This window comes from Mytilus californianus, unplaced genomic scaffold (genome assembly GCF_021869535.1).
Source record: "Mytilus californianus isolate M0D057914Y unplaced genomic scaffold, xbMytCali1.0.p SCAF_19, whole genome shotgun sequence".
In the NCBI taxonomy this organism is placed as follows: Eukaryota; Metazoa; Mollusca; class Bivalvia; order Mytilida; family Mytilidae; genus Mytilus; species Mytilus californianus.
The window spans coordinates 1,960,213-1,979,745 of NW_026262667.1; the positions used below are offsets into that span (position 1 = coordinate 1,960,213).

At 32.3% G+C, this 19,533-nt stretch overlaps 1 protein-coding gene across 5 annotated transcripts in view; it reads left to right on the forward strand.

Moving 5' to 3' along the window:
* Positions 1-3,135: 3,135 nt before the first annotated feature.
* LOC127727042 (F-BAR domain only protein 2-like) overlaps positions 3,136-19,533 on the forward strand; it is a 45,702-nt gene continuing 29,304 nt past the window's right edge. For all 5 annotated transcript variants that reach the window (XM_052234440.1, XM_052234442.1, XM_052234444.1 and 2 more), the window contains exons 1-9: positions 3,136-3,221; positions 8,218-8,309; positions 9,780-9,854; positions 13,410-13,551; positions 13,976-14,047; positions 14,569-14,649; positions 15,621-15,645; positions 15,985-16,064; positions 18,936-19,034. In XM_052234440.1, coding sequence (XP_052090400.1) covers positions 3,192-3,221; positions 8,218-8,309; positions 9,780-9,854; positions 13,410-13,551; positions 13,976-14,047; positions 14,569-14,649; positions 15,621-15,645; positions 15,985-16,064; positions 18,936-19,034 — 696 coding nt within the window. In that variant the 5' untranslated portion in view covers positions 3,136-3,191. The remainder of the gene's footprint in view (positions 3,222-8,217; positions 8,310-9,779; positions 9,855-13,409; positions 13,552-13,975; positions 14,048-14,568; positions 14,650-15,620; positions 15,646-15,984; positions 16,065-18,935; positions 19,035-19,533) is intronic.

Here is a 19,533-nt window from a genome sequence, read left to right on the forward strand (position 1 = left end):
GTTGCAAAAAATAGAGTTGTTTACTAAAGAATAACACTAAATTTTCTCATTAGTTATTATCAGAGACATATATACTATATAAAAAAAGAAAGCTCTGAATAATAGCATAGATACAACAACATTTATCAGGGCTCAACATTACCGCTTGTCCGAGACAAGTGGACACAGACGTCGGGCAAGTAGATTCACCATACTACTTGTCCGATGGGACAAGTGAAAAGTCGATGTCAGATATAAAATATATCAAATTCAAGACTTATAAATTCCCAAAATATTGAAAGATTCTTTTAATGATGATGCGAAATGAAATATATTCATTGATTGAACATGGTTGCAGAGTCTGACCAGTGGAATATAAGCAAGGGCGAAGGAAACCAATATTAATATGCTGGGAAGATTTCATTCGAACCTCTCAGGGAGAAGCGTTAATATCAAAAGGATAAATCCCGAGAGATCCTGGTCACTGGAATCGCGATCTCTAACATGTTTTAATCAGTTGAAATTCACAAGGTGGCCAGGTGTTTGAATGGGACAAATAATAAAGTTATGAATTTCACTAATACATTGATGATAGGAACCATATCTTGTATATAAACCTTTTAAAATTATTGATGGTGGCAAAACGAGCTTTTATAATTTTATCTTGATTTTTAAGTACATTGATACAAAAAAATTGTTTATGAAGTACATAAAACATTCTACTGAGAAAATCTGCCTTTTTAGATTTTATTATAAAGCAAAATCAAATGAAACATACTTTAATTATAAATAAAACTGAGGTACTTATATTAGTGAATTTGTATTAAAAAGCTCCCGTAAATATGCCATGCATGACACTTTTATTGTGTATTTATATGTTCTGTACATATGTTGGAAAAAACGTTTTTATTCTTTAAAATTTTAAAGTTAAGGTAAAACTCCATATGGAGGTGGTCCTACATTTGTAATTTATTAAAGTGATGATGATTTAATGATCGACACATGACAGTGACATTGATTCAGATAACTCAGTCTGAAATAATAAAATGAATTTTTATGTGGTATTCTTTATTTAGTTACAAATTCATATAGCATAGCTATTAGCAAATTGCTCCCTGGCTTCATTAGGTACGATCAAAGCTCAAGTGTTATTGGTGCATACCTTCAATATGTAAGATTTTCAATTTTGAATTCGGACAAGTGAGTTAAGAGTTCGGACAAGTTGATTTTCTTACAACTTGTCCGAAGGGACAAGTTAGAAAATATGATAATGTAGAGGCCTGTTTATATATTCTTGGTGTGAACAGAAAGTCCAGTAACATAGCTGTGATGTCAGAGCTTGGTAGATTTCCTATTTATTTTACTATAATTTTATCAATATTAAAATATTGTCATAGACTGGAAGGTTTGAAAGAAGGATTATTATTTGATGCATTCATATGTTGTAAACAATTACATATTTCTAATGTTAATACATGGTACTCTAGTATAGATTATATTCAGAGAGAGATTAAATTACCAAATTTTGACCAATCAATTGGTTCTTTATGTACATTGTAAGTATGTTAAAAGTAAACTATGTGAAAGTTATTAAACATTTTGGAATAGACTGAAAGTATCAAACAATTAATTCAGAAAAAGGGAAGCTTGGTACTTATTTTTATATAAAAGATTGTTTTAAAAAAAAAATATTTAGAACTACAGGATTTTAAAAAAAGACAGGCAATTTGTAAATTAAGGTTCATCTAAAGGAATTGAAAAATATGGCCCTGTTTACACCACAAAATCTACTCTGAAAACTGACAAACTGATGCATCTAGGAAAGTTTCAAGGCCTGGCTGGACCTAGATATATAAAGGCTATGTGTAGTCTATGTTTCAGAAAATTAAAAACTTACCTGGATTTTGATGTGGATTTTTTTCCAGTCTGCAGAAGATAGCAAAATAAACTAACACATGAGTTTCATTTGATACAGTCCACTCAGTTACACAGTTTAAACCACCTATTGTTTGCAGATGTCTATTGTCCATCTATTGTTCATTTAAATCAATACTACTCACAATATTTATTATATGAGGGTGGCTTCTCAAATCTCTTTCCCAACTTAGTTTATTTTGGCACCTTCTGTAGGAATGAAAAAAAATGAATAGCAAAATCAAGTTAAGTTTTTAATATTCTGAAACTTAAAATGCATTTAAATTTTATATATCTAGGTCCAGCCAGGCTCCAAAACTGTTCCAGGTGTACAGGTTTGTCTGTACACAGAGTGAAATTTGTGGTGTAAATACTTTGCTTGGCCATATTTGCTAAAAGGTTATGATGAACCTTAAGAATAAGTGCTCAGACACTTTACAGACAGATATTTAAAAAAAACATATAGATAGATCTGAGCGTCTTTGTTTAAATTGCTCACTTGGTAAAGTTGAGGATGAGCTTCATTTTTTGTCAGAATGCCCACTTTATGATATCCAAAGGGAAGATTTTTTTCAATACATTTCTAACATTTGTTATAATTTTAAAAACTTAAATCTTCAAAATTTGTATGGCACTTGACCCAAGAAAATGTATCTCTTATGGTAAAAATGGGCTGTTACATTGGTGAATGTTTTGAATTAAGGAGATCAGGTATGAATATTGACACTAAGTAAGTCCAGTAAATAATTTGAGAATGAATGCATATAATTTTATTCTTTTATTCACAATATATAAATTGTTGATGGCTCTGATTCTGACCAATGCTAATATACTAAATATATATTTACATGTACACTGTGATGTTTATTGTTGTAATTACCAATTGTGTCAATCAATTGTATCTGGGCCCTGTAATTTGGGAAATAAAAATATTCTATTCTACAATATGTCATGATGACTGATGTCTCTGACTCTGTTCAGGTGTTCAAAAATACTTTCAAATTTGTTGTTATGGGAATACCAAAAGCTTCTTTTTTGTACAAAACACTATTCCTTTTAAAAGAATCCACAATATTTCTGAGCTGTAGAGAAGAATTTGTATTTATACCTTTCTTGGTATTTTGTACTTTCCCGGAATTTTTCAACTGCCAGCTGACGACAAATAAGCTTCAATACACGCGTTAAAAGACCGTTGTTTTAAGCGCTGAACTGAGGAAGAAAACGGATGTGCGCAAACGCAAAACAATCAAAATAATCGCCATTTTCATGGAATCAAACCAGATGCAGTTTCAAAATTTATGATGACAACTTTCTCTGATCATTTTTGGGTACTTTAATAGATAGGGTTTTCAGAGACGGAATATTAGATGACATTTACTTGAAAAAAGCGAAGAAAAAGCAACGTTATTTTATGCTATTGGCACTTGAAAAGGGGGTGTTGTCTACATCATGTTTGCATATATCTTGTGCATATTTGCATTTACCACTGTGCTATAACTTCATTTTTCAATTCTGCATACCCAAGTACAATGTTTTTCATTTGCATATTTGATATAAAATCAATATCATTCCAAATTCAAGGAGACACAGTTTATAACCTTGGAGTACTTTAGTTACTTCCCTTTCCATTTATTTACCAGGATACAATACACCTTATCGCTATTTGTCCATCATTACTGGACATCACAAAGATTCCTGTAAAATTTTGACTTCATAATATAAATAGCAAATGTCTGATGCCACAAAGGAAAAGTGATTCTTGTAATATGACATCAATAGTTCAAGTGTCGCAAATTTTGAGGTCAAGTGTTACAGATTCTCATAAAGCAATACACCTTATCGCTATTTGTCCGCCATTACTGGACATCACACAGGTTCCCGTAAAATTTTGACGTCACAATACAAAATATCTGACGCCACAATGGAAAAGTGATTGTTGTATGACGTCAAAAGTTCAAGCGGGACAGATTCTCGGGTCAGCCAGGAATAGCGATAAGGTTTATAAGATCTATAGACCAATCTCAAGTTTTTCAGGGTCATAGTATACACAGACTCAAATTGATTGATAATTTACACTGTGTCTACTATTCTTGTGTCCCTTTAATGGAGCACACCTGCATTCGTTATTTACATTCAATAATGCAGTTTTCTATAGTGATTAGTGAAACTAATCCATTGACTTATTGTTTTCTGTTTGGTATTAAATTAATAATCAAGATCCTTTTTGTTACATCTGGTGATCCGTTTATTTGGCAATTGCCATGGCAGTCAGCAGGGTTTAAGATCATCAGCAAGAAATCTTTAATTGAATATAAATTCAATTCATATAACCAATTTCAAGTTCTTTGACTACATTTATTCAGAAACCTTTAATATGTCAAATATTTAATTACAATCCAAATTCAGACCTGTATCAAGCTTGAATATTGTGTCCATTTTTGCCCCAACTGTTCAGGGTTGGACCTCTGCGGGCGTATCCAGCTGCACTTAGGGAAGCAGTTTATTTCATCATGCTTGAAGATATTGATTTGATAATTGGTATATAGTTTTATAATGACAAGTTACAGATCAAGTTCGAATTTTGTTCCAGTGTTCTCCCCAGGCCCTTAAAGGACCGCGGGCCCGCGATGTATAATTTTTCACCGTGGTGGTATCGTTCTTACCACGATGTATAATTTTTCTCCGTGGTGCTAAAATTTTCAGTTAAAAAATCGTAAATCGGTAAAGTTTTAAACGACTTGTTAAATCTTTTCCGTGCGGTATAAAATTCCAGGTGAAATTTGACCAGTTCAAACCAGTTCAACACGGATTATTTACACCACGTGATTGATTTACCTTTATGAGGTTAACCTTTGTTGATTGGATTTAATCGATGTAATTAACACTTTTTATATGATTCTTTTGTGTTTTAATTTAACTTTATGATCAAAGATAACTATTTTAAGGCTTCACTCACCACCTGACAAGTCGGCAAATACTTTGTAAACAAACCGTGTTGACCCGCTAGTTGTACACACGACGGTACATATTTTGTACATTATAAAGTTAGCTCAATACTTATATTATAGTTTTATATGTCTCTGATTTAACCATGGACAAAATTATCTTTAATTTTGACATAGTTATTGCATGATATTCCGGTTTCAAACTGTCAACAAGTAATTCAAAGGGGAAGGATCAAATTACCCAGTTAGTTCAGTAGAATATTCAAGATTATTTACAATTAACTGCAATCTATTCTATTTTATAAATAAAATGCATGACTGTACCTTCAAACTGGATATATATATCCATATGATCATTAATGAATAACAGAAGTGATCTTGCAATTTTAATCCATAAGCACATGTTAAATCTATTTATATCTACTTCCTGTCATTTAGGCGGGAAAATAGGGAGACTTTGTTGTTGACATTGAATATGTTACTTATAGATCTATAGACCTAAGATAAATTTATAGATTTAGGAATTCTTTTTAAATGGATCATGATAAATCAAGATTTAGATTTCAGTGCAGTATTAAGTCTGTATCTATGTTTGATTATCACCAAAGACAAGAAAGGTTAATATTTACATGTTCATGAAATCTGAGACTACTATAACACACATAGTAGTCTCAGATGAAATCTATAGCAAAATGTTTTAAAATTTATGAAAAATTTCTTTTTATTAAAATTTAAGATAGAAACTGGTTCAAATTTATACACAACTTTGTACCTTTTGTTCTTGTTAATTTTATATCTCCCTTATGACAGGAATCCTTTCACATACAACAACTTTCTTTCTAAGGTTTTTAAATTGAACCTTTTTGTTCTCTTTTGAATCTGGGAACAGTATATCTAACAATATATATGTTCCTGTTTGAATGATATTTTATTTTTATTGATCATGGATTTTATAAAAGATTTAATTACTTTAAATTTAGATGAATATTATGTAATGAATCATGTTTAATTTATTTTTAAAAAATACTAAAAGTATACAAACTGTTTATTGATCTTTTTAACCAATAATATTCTGACATAACACAGTACTACAGTATTAAAACTAAACAAGAGACATAAAAACTGCAGTAACTAGAAATATAGCAACGCCACGCGACACAACTGATTGTATGAATCATTTTACCAAGCTGTTCACACGCGTTACCCTGGTGCTATCCAAAAATCCTGGGGAGAACACTGTTGTTCTGGTGTATGATTTTGTGCAGCGTTATGGTCCTTGGACTTAGATAATCAGTTTTCAACACTTTTTTTTCATCATGATTGAAGATATTGACTTTGATATTTGTTATATAGTTTACACCATGACAAGTTATAGATCAAGATAGCATTTTGTTCCTATACAATGAATTTTTAACCGGTAGGGGGCTATGTATTGCCATGCAATACTCTCAGAATGCTTGTTGTTCATGTATTTAACCCTATAATTACTTTAGTACATGTAGTACCACTAGTATCATGTTATGCTGTTACCCAAGAACAATGGAGAAAGGTTGATTTTCTTAATGGGCGAAAGTGACTATAACTGTCAAAATCCAAGCTTAAATCCTGCCAAATGAAAGTCTTTTATTTAAATGCTTGGACAGTAAGCATGCTTGAACAATAAATAATGTGTTTACCAGGGGCTGTAAAAAAATAGGACCAATAATATGTAAACAAAATATAGTTCCTAAATGACTGGAAACCAATGATGAACTGATGTTAGTACAAAATGTAGTTTGAAACCCAAAGTAAAAAGCAACCCTGGTCTAATGGTCTTACATTTACTAGCCCAATGATTGGACAACTTTGACTTGGAAATTTGTTTGACATTAGCAACAAAGGAAAACACATGATTTCTCCCTACATGTACATGTATTGCAGAGAAATTTTTGAATTGCTGCAAAACATCTGTGGAATCCTCAAGGTCTAGCCAATAGACTCATTTAACCTGTAAATAGTTTATAACAATAAATAAATTTGTCTTGGAGAGCATTGAGGCAAAACTTGGACAACTATGTTCCCATGCCACATATCTCACTATAACCTTGGACTTCAAGAATTCTTAAGACAGACATTTTTCCCACCCTACAAATATTACCACAGATTTTAGGTATGTTAGAATATTTTTGGAAATGACATATTTGTTCAAATTGGATTTTTTTTTTTAATTTTAGGAATTTGTAATGTTTCTAATTACAAATACTGCAATGTCAGAGCAGATTAATTTGTGTTAGGTGACAATGGCTGATCTGGAATCTTGAAAATATTTTTGAAAAATATTCTCCAAAACAAATCAGCATTTCCTGTGTATCCATTTCCTTAGATATCTGGAAATGTGGTGTTTTTTTTGTTTGCTAAAATGTATAAAAAGGATAAATTGGTGACAAAAATTAAAAACCAAATACATTTGAACACATACTTGCAACTGGTTAGCTTATAAGAAATTTGTCTAAAGCTAATGAAACATTTATTAAATTTGACCTTTTAATTAGTACTGCATAGGTGAAATAACTTGTTTCAGTATTGTTCAAGTAACTGTAACTTGGACATACATCAAATTTACCTGATTCAGTTGTAACACCTGATGTTTTCAAACTGTACCTTAAATTAAAATGATGTTGACCACTTGACAAAAAAGAGGTAAAAAATTATATGATTTCAGTTGTACAGTATAAAATTGAGAATGGAAATGGGGAATGTGTCAAAGAGACAACAATCCAACCATAGAGCAGACAACAGCCGAAGGCCACCAATGGGTCTTCAATGCAGCGAGAAACTCCCGCACCCGGAGGCGTCCTTCAGCTGGCCCCTAAACAAATATGTATACTAGTTCAGTGATAATGGACGCCATACTAAACTCAAAATTATACACATGAAACTAAAATTAAAAAAGATACAAGACTAACAAAGGCCAGAGGCTCCTGACTTGGGACAGGCGCAAAAATGCGGCGGGGTTAAACATGTTTTTTGAGATCTCAACCCTCCCCCTATACCTCTAGCCAATGTAGAAAAAACAAACGTACAACAGTACGCACAGTAAAACTCAGTTTAAGAGAAGTCCGAGTCCTATGTCAGAATGGGAAACAAAAGAAAATAAACAAAATGACAATAATACATAAATAACAACAGACTACTAGCAGTTACTGACATGCCAGCTCCAGAGCTCAATTAAACTGATTGAAAGATTATGTCTTCATCATAATCCCTCCTGTTAGGGGTTTAGAATTATACCATCATAAAATATATGAGAAGAACATAACCTGTGTCATACATTGCATTATAGTAATAATGTATGTATGGTTTTGATTATAAATATTACCAATATTTTTTATATTTTTAGGGAGAAAAGAACAATGGCTTCTATGTGCTGTATCATAATATGAAACATGGCCAGACAGCTTCTAAAGACTTCATAGACTTTCTGAGAGAAAGGTAATATCAATTGATACATATACTATCATGTTGCTGTATATAGCTTTTTACTTAATAGAATGGGAAACAAAAAGGAAAATAGTACTTGCACAAATTTTGAATTACAGAATTGGACATATAAGTGTAAACATATTTTATTAAAGAATTCATTATGTATAGCTACAAGAGTAACTATATAAATATGAATTATACAAGTAATTCAATAATTGAGATAAGGAAACAAGAGCAGTGCTCTTATATAAATCCGTCTCCCTAAATTCAAAAATAAAATTAGAAAACTATGTTTACATGTTGAATAGCAAACAAATATATATGTGACAAAATACAGTCAATGAATACAATAATATAAAGAAAGTTCATTCATAGTTGTTATATATAAAAACAACTTCAAATGAACTTTCTTGGACATATAGGTAAACAATTGCAACAATTCATCTAAAATAGTACCTCTACTTGTCTAAACCAATTCCCTTTGGCCAAAAATTTAGTTTGGATAAGACAATATTCAGTAGTTGTAGGTGAAATTAAAGAACTATCACTATATGACCTAATACACAAGTTCAGTTTTCAAAAATTACCAGTTTATACAGGGTTTGGTTTGACAGGTTTAACTGTACCTTTTTATTATGAAATAGAAAAGGAATTTGGGTTTATGTTGATAAGACAGCAACCTTAAGGTAGATCATAAGTATATACTTTTTGAGATAGAATTTTCTTATACTTTGCCAAAAGGAAGATTTTACTATGCTTTTTTCAAAAATATAATAAAAAGTATGGGTCACCGTGCTATTTTCCAAGCTATGAGTCGTTGAAAATTGCCTAAATTTGGTTAGATTGTTCATGAAAAAACACATTTGTGTGGATAAAAAAAATTCTATGAGATAGAATTTTGAAATAAATTGTAAGAAGATAGGGTTTATAATATGTTTTAAAATTTTTTTTAAAAAAATGTTTCATCGAACTTGTTTTCTTGCTACAAGTAAAAATTAAAAATTTCTCTATCAGTCCAGTATATATTTTTCACTAAAAGAGTTATCTCCCCTTAAATGGTGTATTTGAAAAAAAAGATTCTAAAAACACAAAATTTGATATTTGTTTAAATATTTTGAATAATACAATAAATCACCAAGTTTTCTTTATAAAAATAAACAATCTAACCATTAAATTGCAAATCTCTCTCCAAATTTGCAGATTTGGGCAAATAACTAGACCAATTTTGTACTGAGATAGTAAAATCCAAGATAATCTACCTTAAGACAAAAAATTAAAAAAAGCCATTTGGAAGTCAATATACAGTCTTATATAATGGAAAAGTATCTATAACATGTATAATATATGTCAAGTTCTAAATTACCCAGATTCTAGAAAAGTTTGGAATACACTTTTACAGAGACAATGATCTGCCATCAGTACCAAAGTATTCCATACCCCTAAATAATTTACAACATGTGCTTTATTTGTTTATTTCAGTTGTACTGTAGAAGAAACTTACAGCAAATTATTAACCAAGCTAGCCAGAACTGCGACTAACAGTAGTCACACAGGGTATGTAATTATGGTTATATAAAGTGAAATTTAAGACCAATAAAATTTTCAATTAGAAAGGTATAATCAGAATCAGTATGATCAGCCTTTAAAATGAAATAAAATCTGTGTAAAAGGGAGTGTTATTTTTTGTTTTCACTATCTAAAAAATAAAACGTGCATATATAGCAAAGAAATGTCAGAATGTCTTGTGAACTTTTTATACGACCGCAAAAAAATTTTTGTGGTCGTATATTGGTATGACGTTGGCGTCGTCGTCCGAAGACACATTAGTTTTCGCACTCTAACTTTAGTTTAAGTGAATGGATCTCAATGAAATTTTACCATAAGGTTCAATACCACAAAAGGAAGGTGGGGATTGATTTTGGGGGTTATGGTACCAACAGTTAAGGAAAAAGGGGCCAAAAATAAGCATTTTTGTAACTTCCAGACATAACTTGTGTGTAAGTGTATGGATCTCTCTGACATTGTACCACAAGGTTCCATATCACAAAGGGAATGCTAGGATTGATTTTGGGGGAAATTGCCTCAAAATTTTAGGAATTAGGAGCCATAAAGGGGCAAAAAACAAGCATTTTTCTAGTTTCATGACAATAACTTGTGTGTAAGTCTATGGATCTCTCTGAAATTGTATCACAAGGTTCCATATCACAAAGGGAAAGCTGGAATTGAGTTTCGGGGTAATTGCCCGAAAAGTTTAGAAATAAGGGCCAAAAAGGGGCCAAAAATAAACATTTTCAGCTCACCTGGCCCGAAGGGCCAAGTGAGCTTTTCTCATCACTTGGCGTCCGTCGTCCGTCGTCGTTAGCTTTTTACAAAAATCTTCTCCTCTGAAACCACTGGGCCAAATTTAACCAAACTTGGCCACAATCATCATTAGGGTATTTAGTTAAAAAAATGTGTCCGATGACCCCGCAAACCAACCAAGATGGCGGCCATGGCTAAAAATAGAACATAGGGGTAAAATGTAGATTTTGGCTTATATCTCTGAAACCAAAGCATTTAGAGTAAATCTGACATAGGGTTAAACTGATTATCAGGTCAAGATCTATCTGCCTTAAAATTTTCAGACAAATCTGACAACCTGTTGTTGGGTTGCTGCCCCTGAATTGGTAATTTTAAGGAAATTTTGCAGTTTTTGGTTATTATCTTGAATATTATTATAGATAGAGATAAACTGTAAACAGCAATAATGTTCAGCAAAGTAAGATCTACAAATAAGTTGTCATGACCAAAATTGTCAGTCGACCCCTTTAGGAGTTATTGCCCTTAATAGTCAATTTTTAACAATTTTTTGTAAATTTTTGTAACTTTTACGTAGTCTTCTTCTCTGAAACTACAGAGACAAATTTAACCATACTTGGCCATAATCATTATTAGGGTGTCTAGTTTTAAAAATTTGTCCGATGACCCTGCCTTCCAACCTTCATGGCCGACTTGGTTAAAAATAGAACATAGGGGTTAAATGCAGTTTTTGGTTTATATCTCTGAAACTAAAGCATTTAGAGCAAATCTGACAGGTGGCAAAAATATTCATCAGATTTAGATTTATCTGCCCTGAAATTTTCAGACGAATCTGACAACCCGTTGTTGGGTTGCTGCCCCTGAGTTAGTAATTTTACAAAAATTTTGCAGTTTTTTGTTAATATCTTAGATATCATTATAATATCTAATATCTAATACTATTAATTATGATTTTAAACTTATTTGACATGATTTCCAAAGCATCAGTAAATACAGGTGAGCGACACAGGCTCTTGAGAGCCTCTAGTTCTAGTTTCCAGACAATAACTTGTGTTTAAGTGTATGGATCTCTCTGAAATTGTACTGCAAGGTACCATACCACAATGGGAAGGCTGGGATTGATTTTGGGGGTAATTCCCTCAAAATTTTAGTAATTAGGGGCCATAAAAGGGCAAAAAAACAATCATTTTTCTAGTTTCAGGACAATAACTTGTGTGTTAGTGTATGGATCTTTATGAAATTGTACTGCAAGGTTCCATATCACAAAGGGAAAGCTGGGTTTGAGTTTGGGGGTAATTGCCCTAAATGTTTAGGAATTTGGGGCCAAAAAAACAAGCATTTTTCTAGTTTCCAGACAGTAACTTGTGTTCAAGTGTATGGATCTCTCTGAAATTGTACTGCAAGGTACCATACAACAAAGGGAAGACTGGAATTGAGTTTGGGGGTGATGAATCATAAGGGGGTTAAAAAAAATTGGGGGGGATTTTTTTTTCCTTTTTTTTTCTTTAAAATTTTCCATTTAAAATTGGTTATTTCTGATTTATATATAAAAGCAAATAATAATGATATGGTTTGAATAGGTAAATTAAAAATTTTTAAGTTCTTAGACCACTTTCATTCTGTGTCAGAAACCTATGCTGTGTCAAATATTTAATTACAATCCAAATTCAGTGCTGTATCAAGCTTGAATGTAGTGTCCATACTTGCCCCAACTGTTCAGGGTTCAACCTCTGCAGTCGTATCAAGCTGCGCCCCAGCGGAGCAATTTATTCAACTTATAATCCATTGGAAATGTTTGGGACTATTTCTTGTCAGTAACAATTCCAAAATTGATAAAATGTACCATGTATTTAAATATTTTGGCTATGTTCATAATGTTTACTACTGGAAGCTGGTCTGTTGAATTTTTATAGGCCCGTTTATGGGACGTATAATGGTATACCGTTGTCCGTCTGTCCGAGTTTTGGGGTTTTGTTCATTAAAAAAGGGGGGATTTTCCAGTTTTCGGACAATAACTCAAAAAAAATTTCACCAATTTACATGAAACTTTTGTGAATTGTTCATTTTTATTGACGTGAGCTCCCTTTTGTTTTTTTATAAATTTCCGATTTACCGTTTCCGAGGTTTGGGGTTTTATTCATTAAAAAAGGGGGGATTTTCCAGTTTTCAGACAATAACTCAAAAACTATTTCATCAATTTGCAAAAAGACTTTGGTGAATTGTTTATTTCTATTGACATGAGCTCCCTTTTGATTTTTATAAATTTCAGACTATACGTTTCCGATTTATGGGGTTTTATTCATTACAAAATGGGGATTTTCCAGTTTTCAGACAATAATTCAAAAATGCTTTCAGCATTTTTTATGAAACTTTGGTAAATTGTTTATATCTATTTTTGTAAGCTCCCTTTAGGTTTCTATAAATTTTTGATTTTACGTTTCCGAGTTATAAGATTTTATTTGTTTATAGTCTGACAACAGATTTACTAAGTATTGCGCAACAGCAAGAAATCTTTCATATAACCAATTTCAAGTTCTTTGACTACATTTATTCAGAAACCTATAATATATCAAATATTTAATTACAATCCAAATTCAGACCTGTATCAAGCTTGAATATTGTGTCCATTTTTGCCCCAACTGTTCAGGGTTGGACCTCTGCGGGCGTATCCAGCTGCGCTCAGCGAAGCAGTTTATTCTCTCTGATCTTAAGCATAGCTTAGGTCAGAAACCAAGTCTATGTCTATAATGTTGAAAAAGAAGAAAGTTATAAGGAAAATATTGTTCAAACTTTTTTGATGATTTTTTTTAGGACATTTGCACCTTTTTGGAATGTGTTGAAAAGTTTAACAGAGAAGTTAGCTAGCCTGCATATGCAGTTAGTTCTGACATGGAATGACCTAATCAAGGATGTAGCTAGATACAATGACGAACAACATAAACGTCACAAAGCAGTAAGTACAATGCTAGAATCATTTCCTGATCAATGTCAAATAATCAACATTGTTGGGAGATGATTTAAATATTGAAGTGAAGTAAAGTGAGAATTATTAAAATCTAAAAGGTAATGTTATGCCTAATGTGTGTATTTGCATATATTGCTCACAGTAAACTTTATTTTGTGTTTGCATCATAGACTAGATTGATTTCCCTAGGTTCAAATAAATAAAAAGTGTGTGTGGGGTTCCCTAATAGAAAGATTTTTAGTTTAGAATTAAAAGTAAAGAAAGAGTTGCTTGTGTTTTGTTTAGAAAAGCTAATAAGTGTAGAATTAACTTCAACTTAATACATCAATATATGAACATGATTGAAAAGGATTTAAAAAAAATGAAACTTATAATTGTTGCCTGTATACATATGATAACTAATATATTTTAGATAAAAGATGGTGAATCCAGTACACTGGAACAGGTTACTGCTATACAAAACAACACAACAGCACTTCACAAGGTCTGTACTATACATTCATAATTATATCCATATATACCTACCTGTGTAGAAAGTTTACATTTACATTAAGTACTTAATGTGTAGAAATTTGGGGCACCTTAATAAACATGATAAAGTGTACCAAATATGACATATCAATTTTCTTAAGAAAGCAAATGTACTGCAGTGAAAGCTAGAAAATAAAGATACTCATTTGATATTAAATGGAGTGATATTTGTAATGCTTTTTTGTATATTGCTCATTATTTGTAGTCAAATCTCTAGTGGCAAGCATCATTGGATGTTAACAATCAATCAATCAATTTGGTGGCAAGTTACTTTTAAACATAACATTTTTTATTGACCAATACAAAGTTGTAGAGTAGCTAATCCTTAAGTTTCTCTCTTAGGTTGTACTTACTTCAGTAACCAAAAGTAGCTTTATAGTGAATTTACAGTGCTAAAATCTTCATATGTGTCATAATCTCTAGATATGATAATTAATGAAAATAGTTAAAAAAAATCTGATTATTTTCTTTCAGGCAAAAGAGTTGTATCATGCCAGATGTTTAGAATTGGAGAGATTAAAAAGAGATAATGCTCCTCAAAAAGATGTAGAAAAGGTAAATTGAGTTTTTCTTGGTATTGGAAAGGTTATGCTAATAAATATCTATAGACTTAAATATCTTCACTGGGGCTTTCACATACAGCCATATATAATGATAGCTTCACTGAGGCTTTCACATACAACCATATGTAATGATAGCTTCACTGAGGCTTTCACATACAGCCATATATAATGATAGCTTCACTGAGGCTTTCACATACAGCCATATATAATGATAGCTTCACTGAGGCTTTCACATACAGCCATATATAATGATAGCTTCACTGAGGCTTTCACATACAGCCATATATAATGATAGCTTCACTGGGGCTTTCACATACAGCCATATATAATGATAGCTTCACTGAGGCTTTCACATACAGCCATATATAATGATAGCTTCACTGAGGCTTTCACATACAGCCATATATAATGACAAGTAATCAACTTATTTTGGTTAGGTTCTTTATCTTAAATTTTTGTAAAGTATATATATATAGTATTAAAACATGTTTGTAAACAACTTTATTAAATTGTGAATCTGTATAGATTTGGTGAGGAGATCCACATGTAGCCTCTGGCTATTGGCAATCCTCTTCATATAGATAAAAAGTACTTTAGGTTAAGTATTATTTCATTGTATCATCCTTCAGGACATTGAAACATGATTCCTAGGATTGGATTACATCTAGTAAGTCTGAACATTTTGTTGACATTAAACTAAGGGCTATTCCATTAAAATGTATGTGGGAGGGTAGGAAGGGACTTTCAAAATATCCCTACAACCAGGAACAATTTTTTAGATAATTTTGCATAATGGTAATAGTTGCATACTGAAAAAAGGCCCATGACCCACATTCAATAATTAAACTTCCCTTCCTAACCTCCCACATACATTTTAATGGAATAGCCCTAAACTGAATTATGACCAGCTTTATTTAATTGAATCTTACTTTATTTTGAACAAAATATGTATTCTTATTTCAGTCTGAAGTAAAGTACAAGAAAGCAAGTAAGTCATCCAACATTGCGCATATTTTGAAAACCTCTGCAATATTGATATTTTCAGTGATTGGCATTTTCCTGATTTTGCATAGGTTCCTTTTCTAAGAACATTTTCTGTCAAATGTGTAAAATAAGAGTTTTGGATGTAGTTTTATGTCAAGCACACATTTGTAAATAATCACCATCATAGTAGTCTGTACCTTTAGAAAGAAAATAATATAGTTAAATAAATATTGTAATTGTTTGATTGCATGTGTTTTTGTTTTTTGCTTGTTTGGTGAGAGTAATAATCAGTACATTTGAACTCTTTACATACATTTTTAAATTATGGCTGCATTTTTTATAGGTGATGATTACAAGTCTCTCCTAGAGAAATATGAAACTATTAGAAACAATTTTGAAAATAAGATGATGGATTCATGTAAAGTAAGTTCTTACCAGTATTTGATAGGACAAAACATATTATTCCACTGTTTAAACATATTTAGTTTAATCAATATTTGATTGGTTGAGACTATCCCACGTGTCATTGAACAAATCTTCATATTCCATTCTGAGGATCATATTCCCCTCTGAAATGTCGGGATTACTTCGTGCGACGTTACGCACGGTTAATGTACACAACGTTTTGAACTTCTTATTCTTCTTAAAATAGCGATAGCAAAAATCATTATCATGTTCAAATTTATTTCGGACGATAAAACAAAAAGACTTATAATTAAATTTTGATCCTTACTATTTATCAATGTGTATGTTGTGTTTAGTTTGACTTACAAAAACAAGCGGATAAGAAAAAAAAATGTATGCAAAATAATATTTAATGTATTGATCGTAAACAAAGCATAGGCAGTGGAATAAAACATTCATTTCCCTTTGCCTCGGGAGATATGAAGATTTGCTCACCCTCGAAAAATCATATTTCCCTCGAGCAGAGCCCTCGTGAAATATAAATATTCTTGGGTGAACAATCTTCATATCTCCCTCCGGCACGGAAAATAAATGTATAATATTGAAAACAGTGCCTATAAAGTAAGGATTCGATACTGATCAAGAAAGATGGCTGGACACAACAGTAAACAAACATAGCACCAAACAAATCATGCTAAAGAAATGTGTGTCTCACAAAAAAGGATGACTATATTTGAAGGAAGAACATAAAATATAGATACAGATTCAAACTGTATAAAATTTGGCAGCATTTAATAATATTCAAGTTTTAAATAGGATTATTATACACGACATATCTCTGATATATAAGGTTTATAGACATTGCATAGTTTATTATTCAATCAAGGTTGGAGTTATTGTGGAAATGGGGGAGAAGGTGTTCATATTTGAAGTTTCTGCAAGTTTATTGTCTTATAGTAAATAAGTGAATTTTTACAATTCAAATAATGCTTGAAGCCAACACTATGATTAAATTGTGGTAATACATGCACTTATGTAGTTACATGAATCATCACAATGTCTAAGCATTGTAGAAACTGTTTTAATCATTCAAATCAACATGGAGTGGAGGAAGGACCTTTTTAAGAATGTCTTGATTTTTATACGACCGCAAAAAAGTTTTGCGTCGTATATTGGTATGACATTGGCATCGTCGTCCAAAGAAACATTGGTTTTCGCACTCTAACTTTAGTTTAAGTGAATGGATCTCTATGAAATTTTACCATAAGGATCAATACCACAAAAGAAAGGTTGGGATTGATTTTGGGGGTTATGGTACCAACAGTTAAGGAATTAGGGGCTAAGAAGGGGCCAAAAATAAGCATTTTTATATGACCACAAAAATATTTGGCGGTCATATATTGGTTTGGCGTCGTCGTCTGAAGACACATTGGTTTTCGCACTCTAACTTTAGTTTAAGTGAATGGATCTCTATGAAATTTTACCATAAGGTTCAATATCACAAAAGGAAGGTTGGGATTGATTTTGGAGGTTATGGTACCAACAGTTAAGGAATTAGGGGCCAAAAAGGGGCCATAAATAAGCATTTTTGTAACTTCCAGACATAACTTGTGTGTTAGTGTATGGATCTCTCTGATATTGTACCACAAGGTTCCATATCACAAAGGGAATGCTGGGATTGATTCTGGGGGTAATTGCCTCAAAATTTTAGGAATTAGGGGCCAAAAAAGGGGCAAAAACAAGCATTTTTCTAGTTTCATGACAATAACTTGTGTGTAAGTGTATGGATCTTTCTGAAATTGTACTACAAGGTTCCATATTACAAAGGGAAAGCTGGAATTGAGTTTAGGGGCAATTGCCCAAAACGTTTAGGAATAAGGGGCCAAAAAGGGGCAAAAAATAAGCATTTTTTCTAGTTTCAGGACAATAACTTATGTGTAAGTGTATGGATCTTTATTACTACAAGGTTCCATATCACAAAGGGAAAGCTGGGTTTGAGTTTGGGGGTAATTGCCCTAAACATTCAGGAATTTGGGGCCAAAATGGGGCCAAAAAACAAGCATTTTTCTAGTTTCCAGACAATAACTTGTGTTCAAGTGTATGGATCTCTCTGAAATTGTACTGCAAGGTACCATAACACAAAGGGAAGGCTTGGATTGAGTTTGGGGGTGATGAATCATAAGGGGGTTCAAAAAATTTGGGGGGGGGGGGATTTTTTTTTCCTTTTTTTTCTTTAATATTTTCAATTTTGAATTGGTAATTTCTGATTTATATAGAAAAGCAAATAATAATGATATGGTTTGAATCGGTAAATTAAAAAAATTTAAGTTCTTAGACCACAATTTTTTTTTTCATTTCAGATTTCAGAATTTAAAAAGAAATTTCTTCAAATATTATTTCTTTTTGCCAAAAAAAGGGGGGTAAATTTTTTTTTTGGGGGGGGGGGGGGGTCAATTTTGCAACAGCATAGTGTATTGCACAAAAGCAAAAAATTGAATATAAATTCAAATCATATAACCAATTCTAAGTTATTTGACTACAGTTATTCGGTGTCTGAAACCTATTATGTGTCAAATATTTAATTACAATCCAAATTCAGACCTGTATCAAGCGCGAATATTGTGTCCATTTTTGCTCCAACTGTTCAGGGTTGGACCTCTGCGGTCGTATCCAGCTGCGCTCAGCTAAGCATTTTATTTCAGAATGTCTGGATTAGACCTCTTTTTTATGCAGGAATTCAGGATTTACACTTATCGGAACCCTGGGAATTAATAATTTTCTTTTTTAGGGATCCTGGGAAAAAAATGTATTTTTTCAGGAATGTGGGATTCAGTGTTTTATTTTTTCCAGAAACCTGAATTGTTCTATCTGAAATTTTTTGTATTATAGCATTTCCAAGAGGTAGAAGAGGAACATATATGTCAAATGAAGGACTTTATTGATACCTATGCAAAAGCTTGGGAGAATGAACATGCACTGAGAGGACAGGTAATGACAGTATATTAGTATATGAAGCACATTTATATTTAGTGTTTGATACCACATTCATGGGTGTCTTTATCATATAAACTCAGAACTTATCAATTATGATTTGGTTGACTGCTATGGGATATCTGTGTCACAGATGACCAGGGGTATGTTTTTAAATGTTGGCCATAATCCTGTCCTTTTTTCCTCGATTATGAGAACTGAGTGAGACTATTCGTGAATATGTACTTGCCATGAGCATCACAACTGGTACCACATGTGGAGAAGGAGCATCACAACTGGGACCACATATGGAGAAGGAGCAACACAACTGGGACCACATGTGGAGAAGGAGTATCACAACTGGGATCACATGTGGAGAAGGAGCATCACAACTAGGACCACATGTGGAGATGGAGCATCACAACTGGTACCACATGTGGTGAAGGAGCATCACAACTGGGACCACATGTGGAGAAGGAGCAACACAACTGGGACCACACGTGGAGAAGGAGCATCA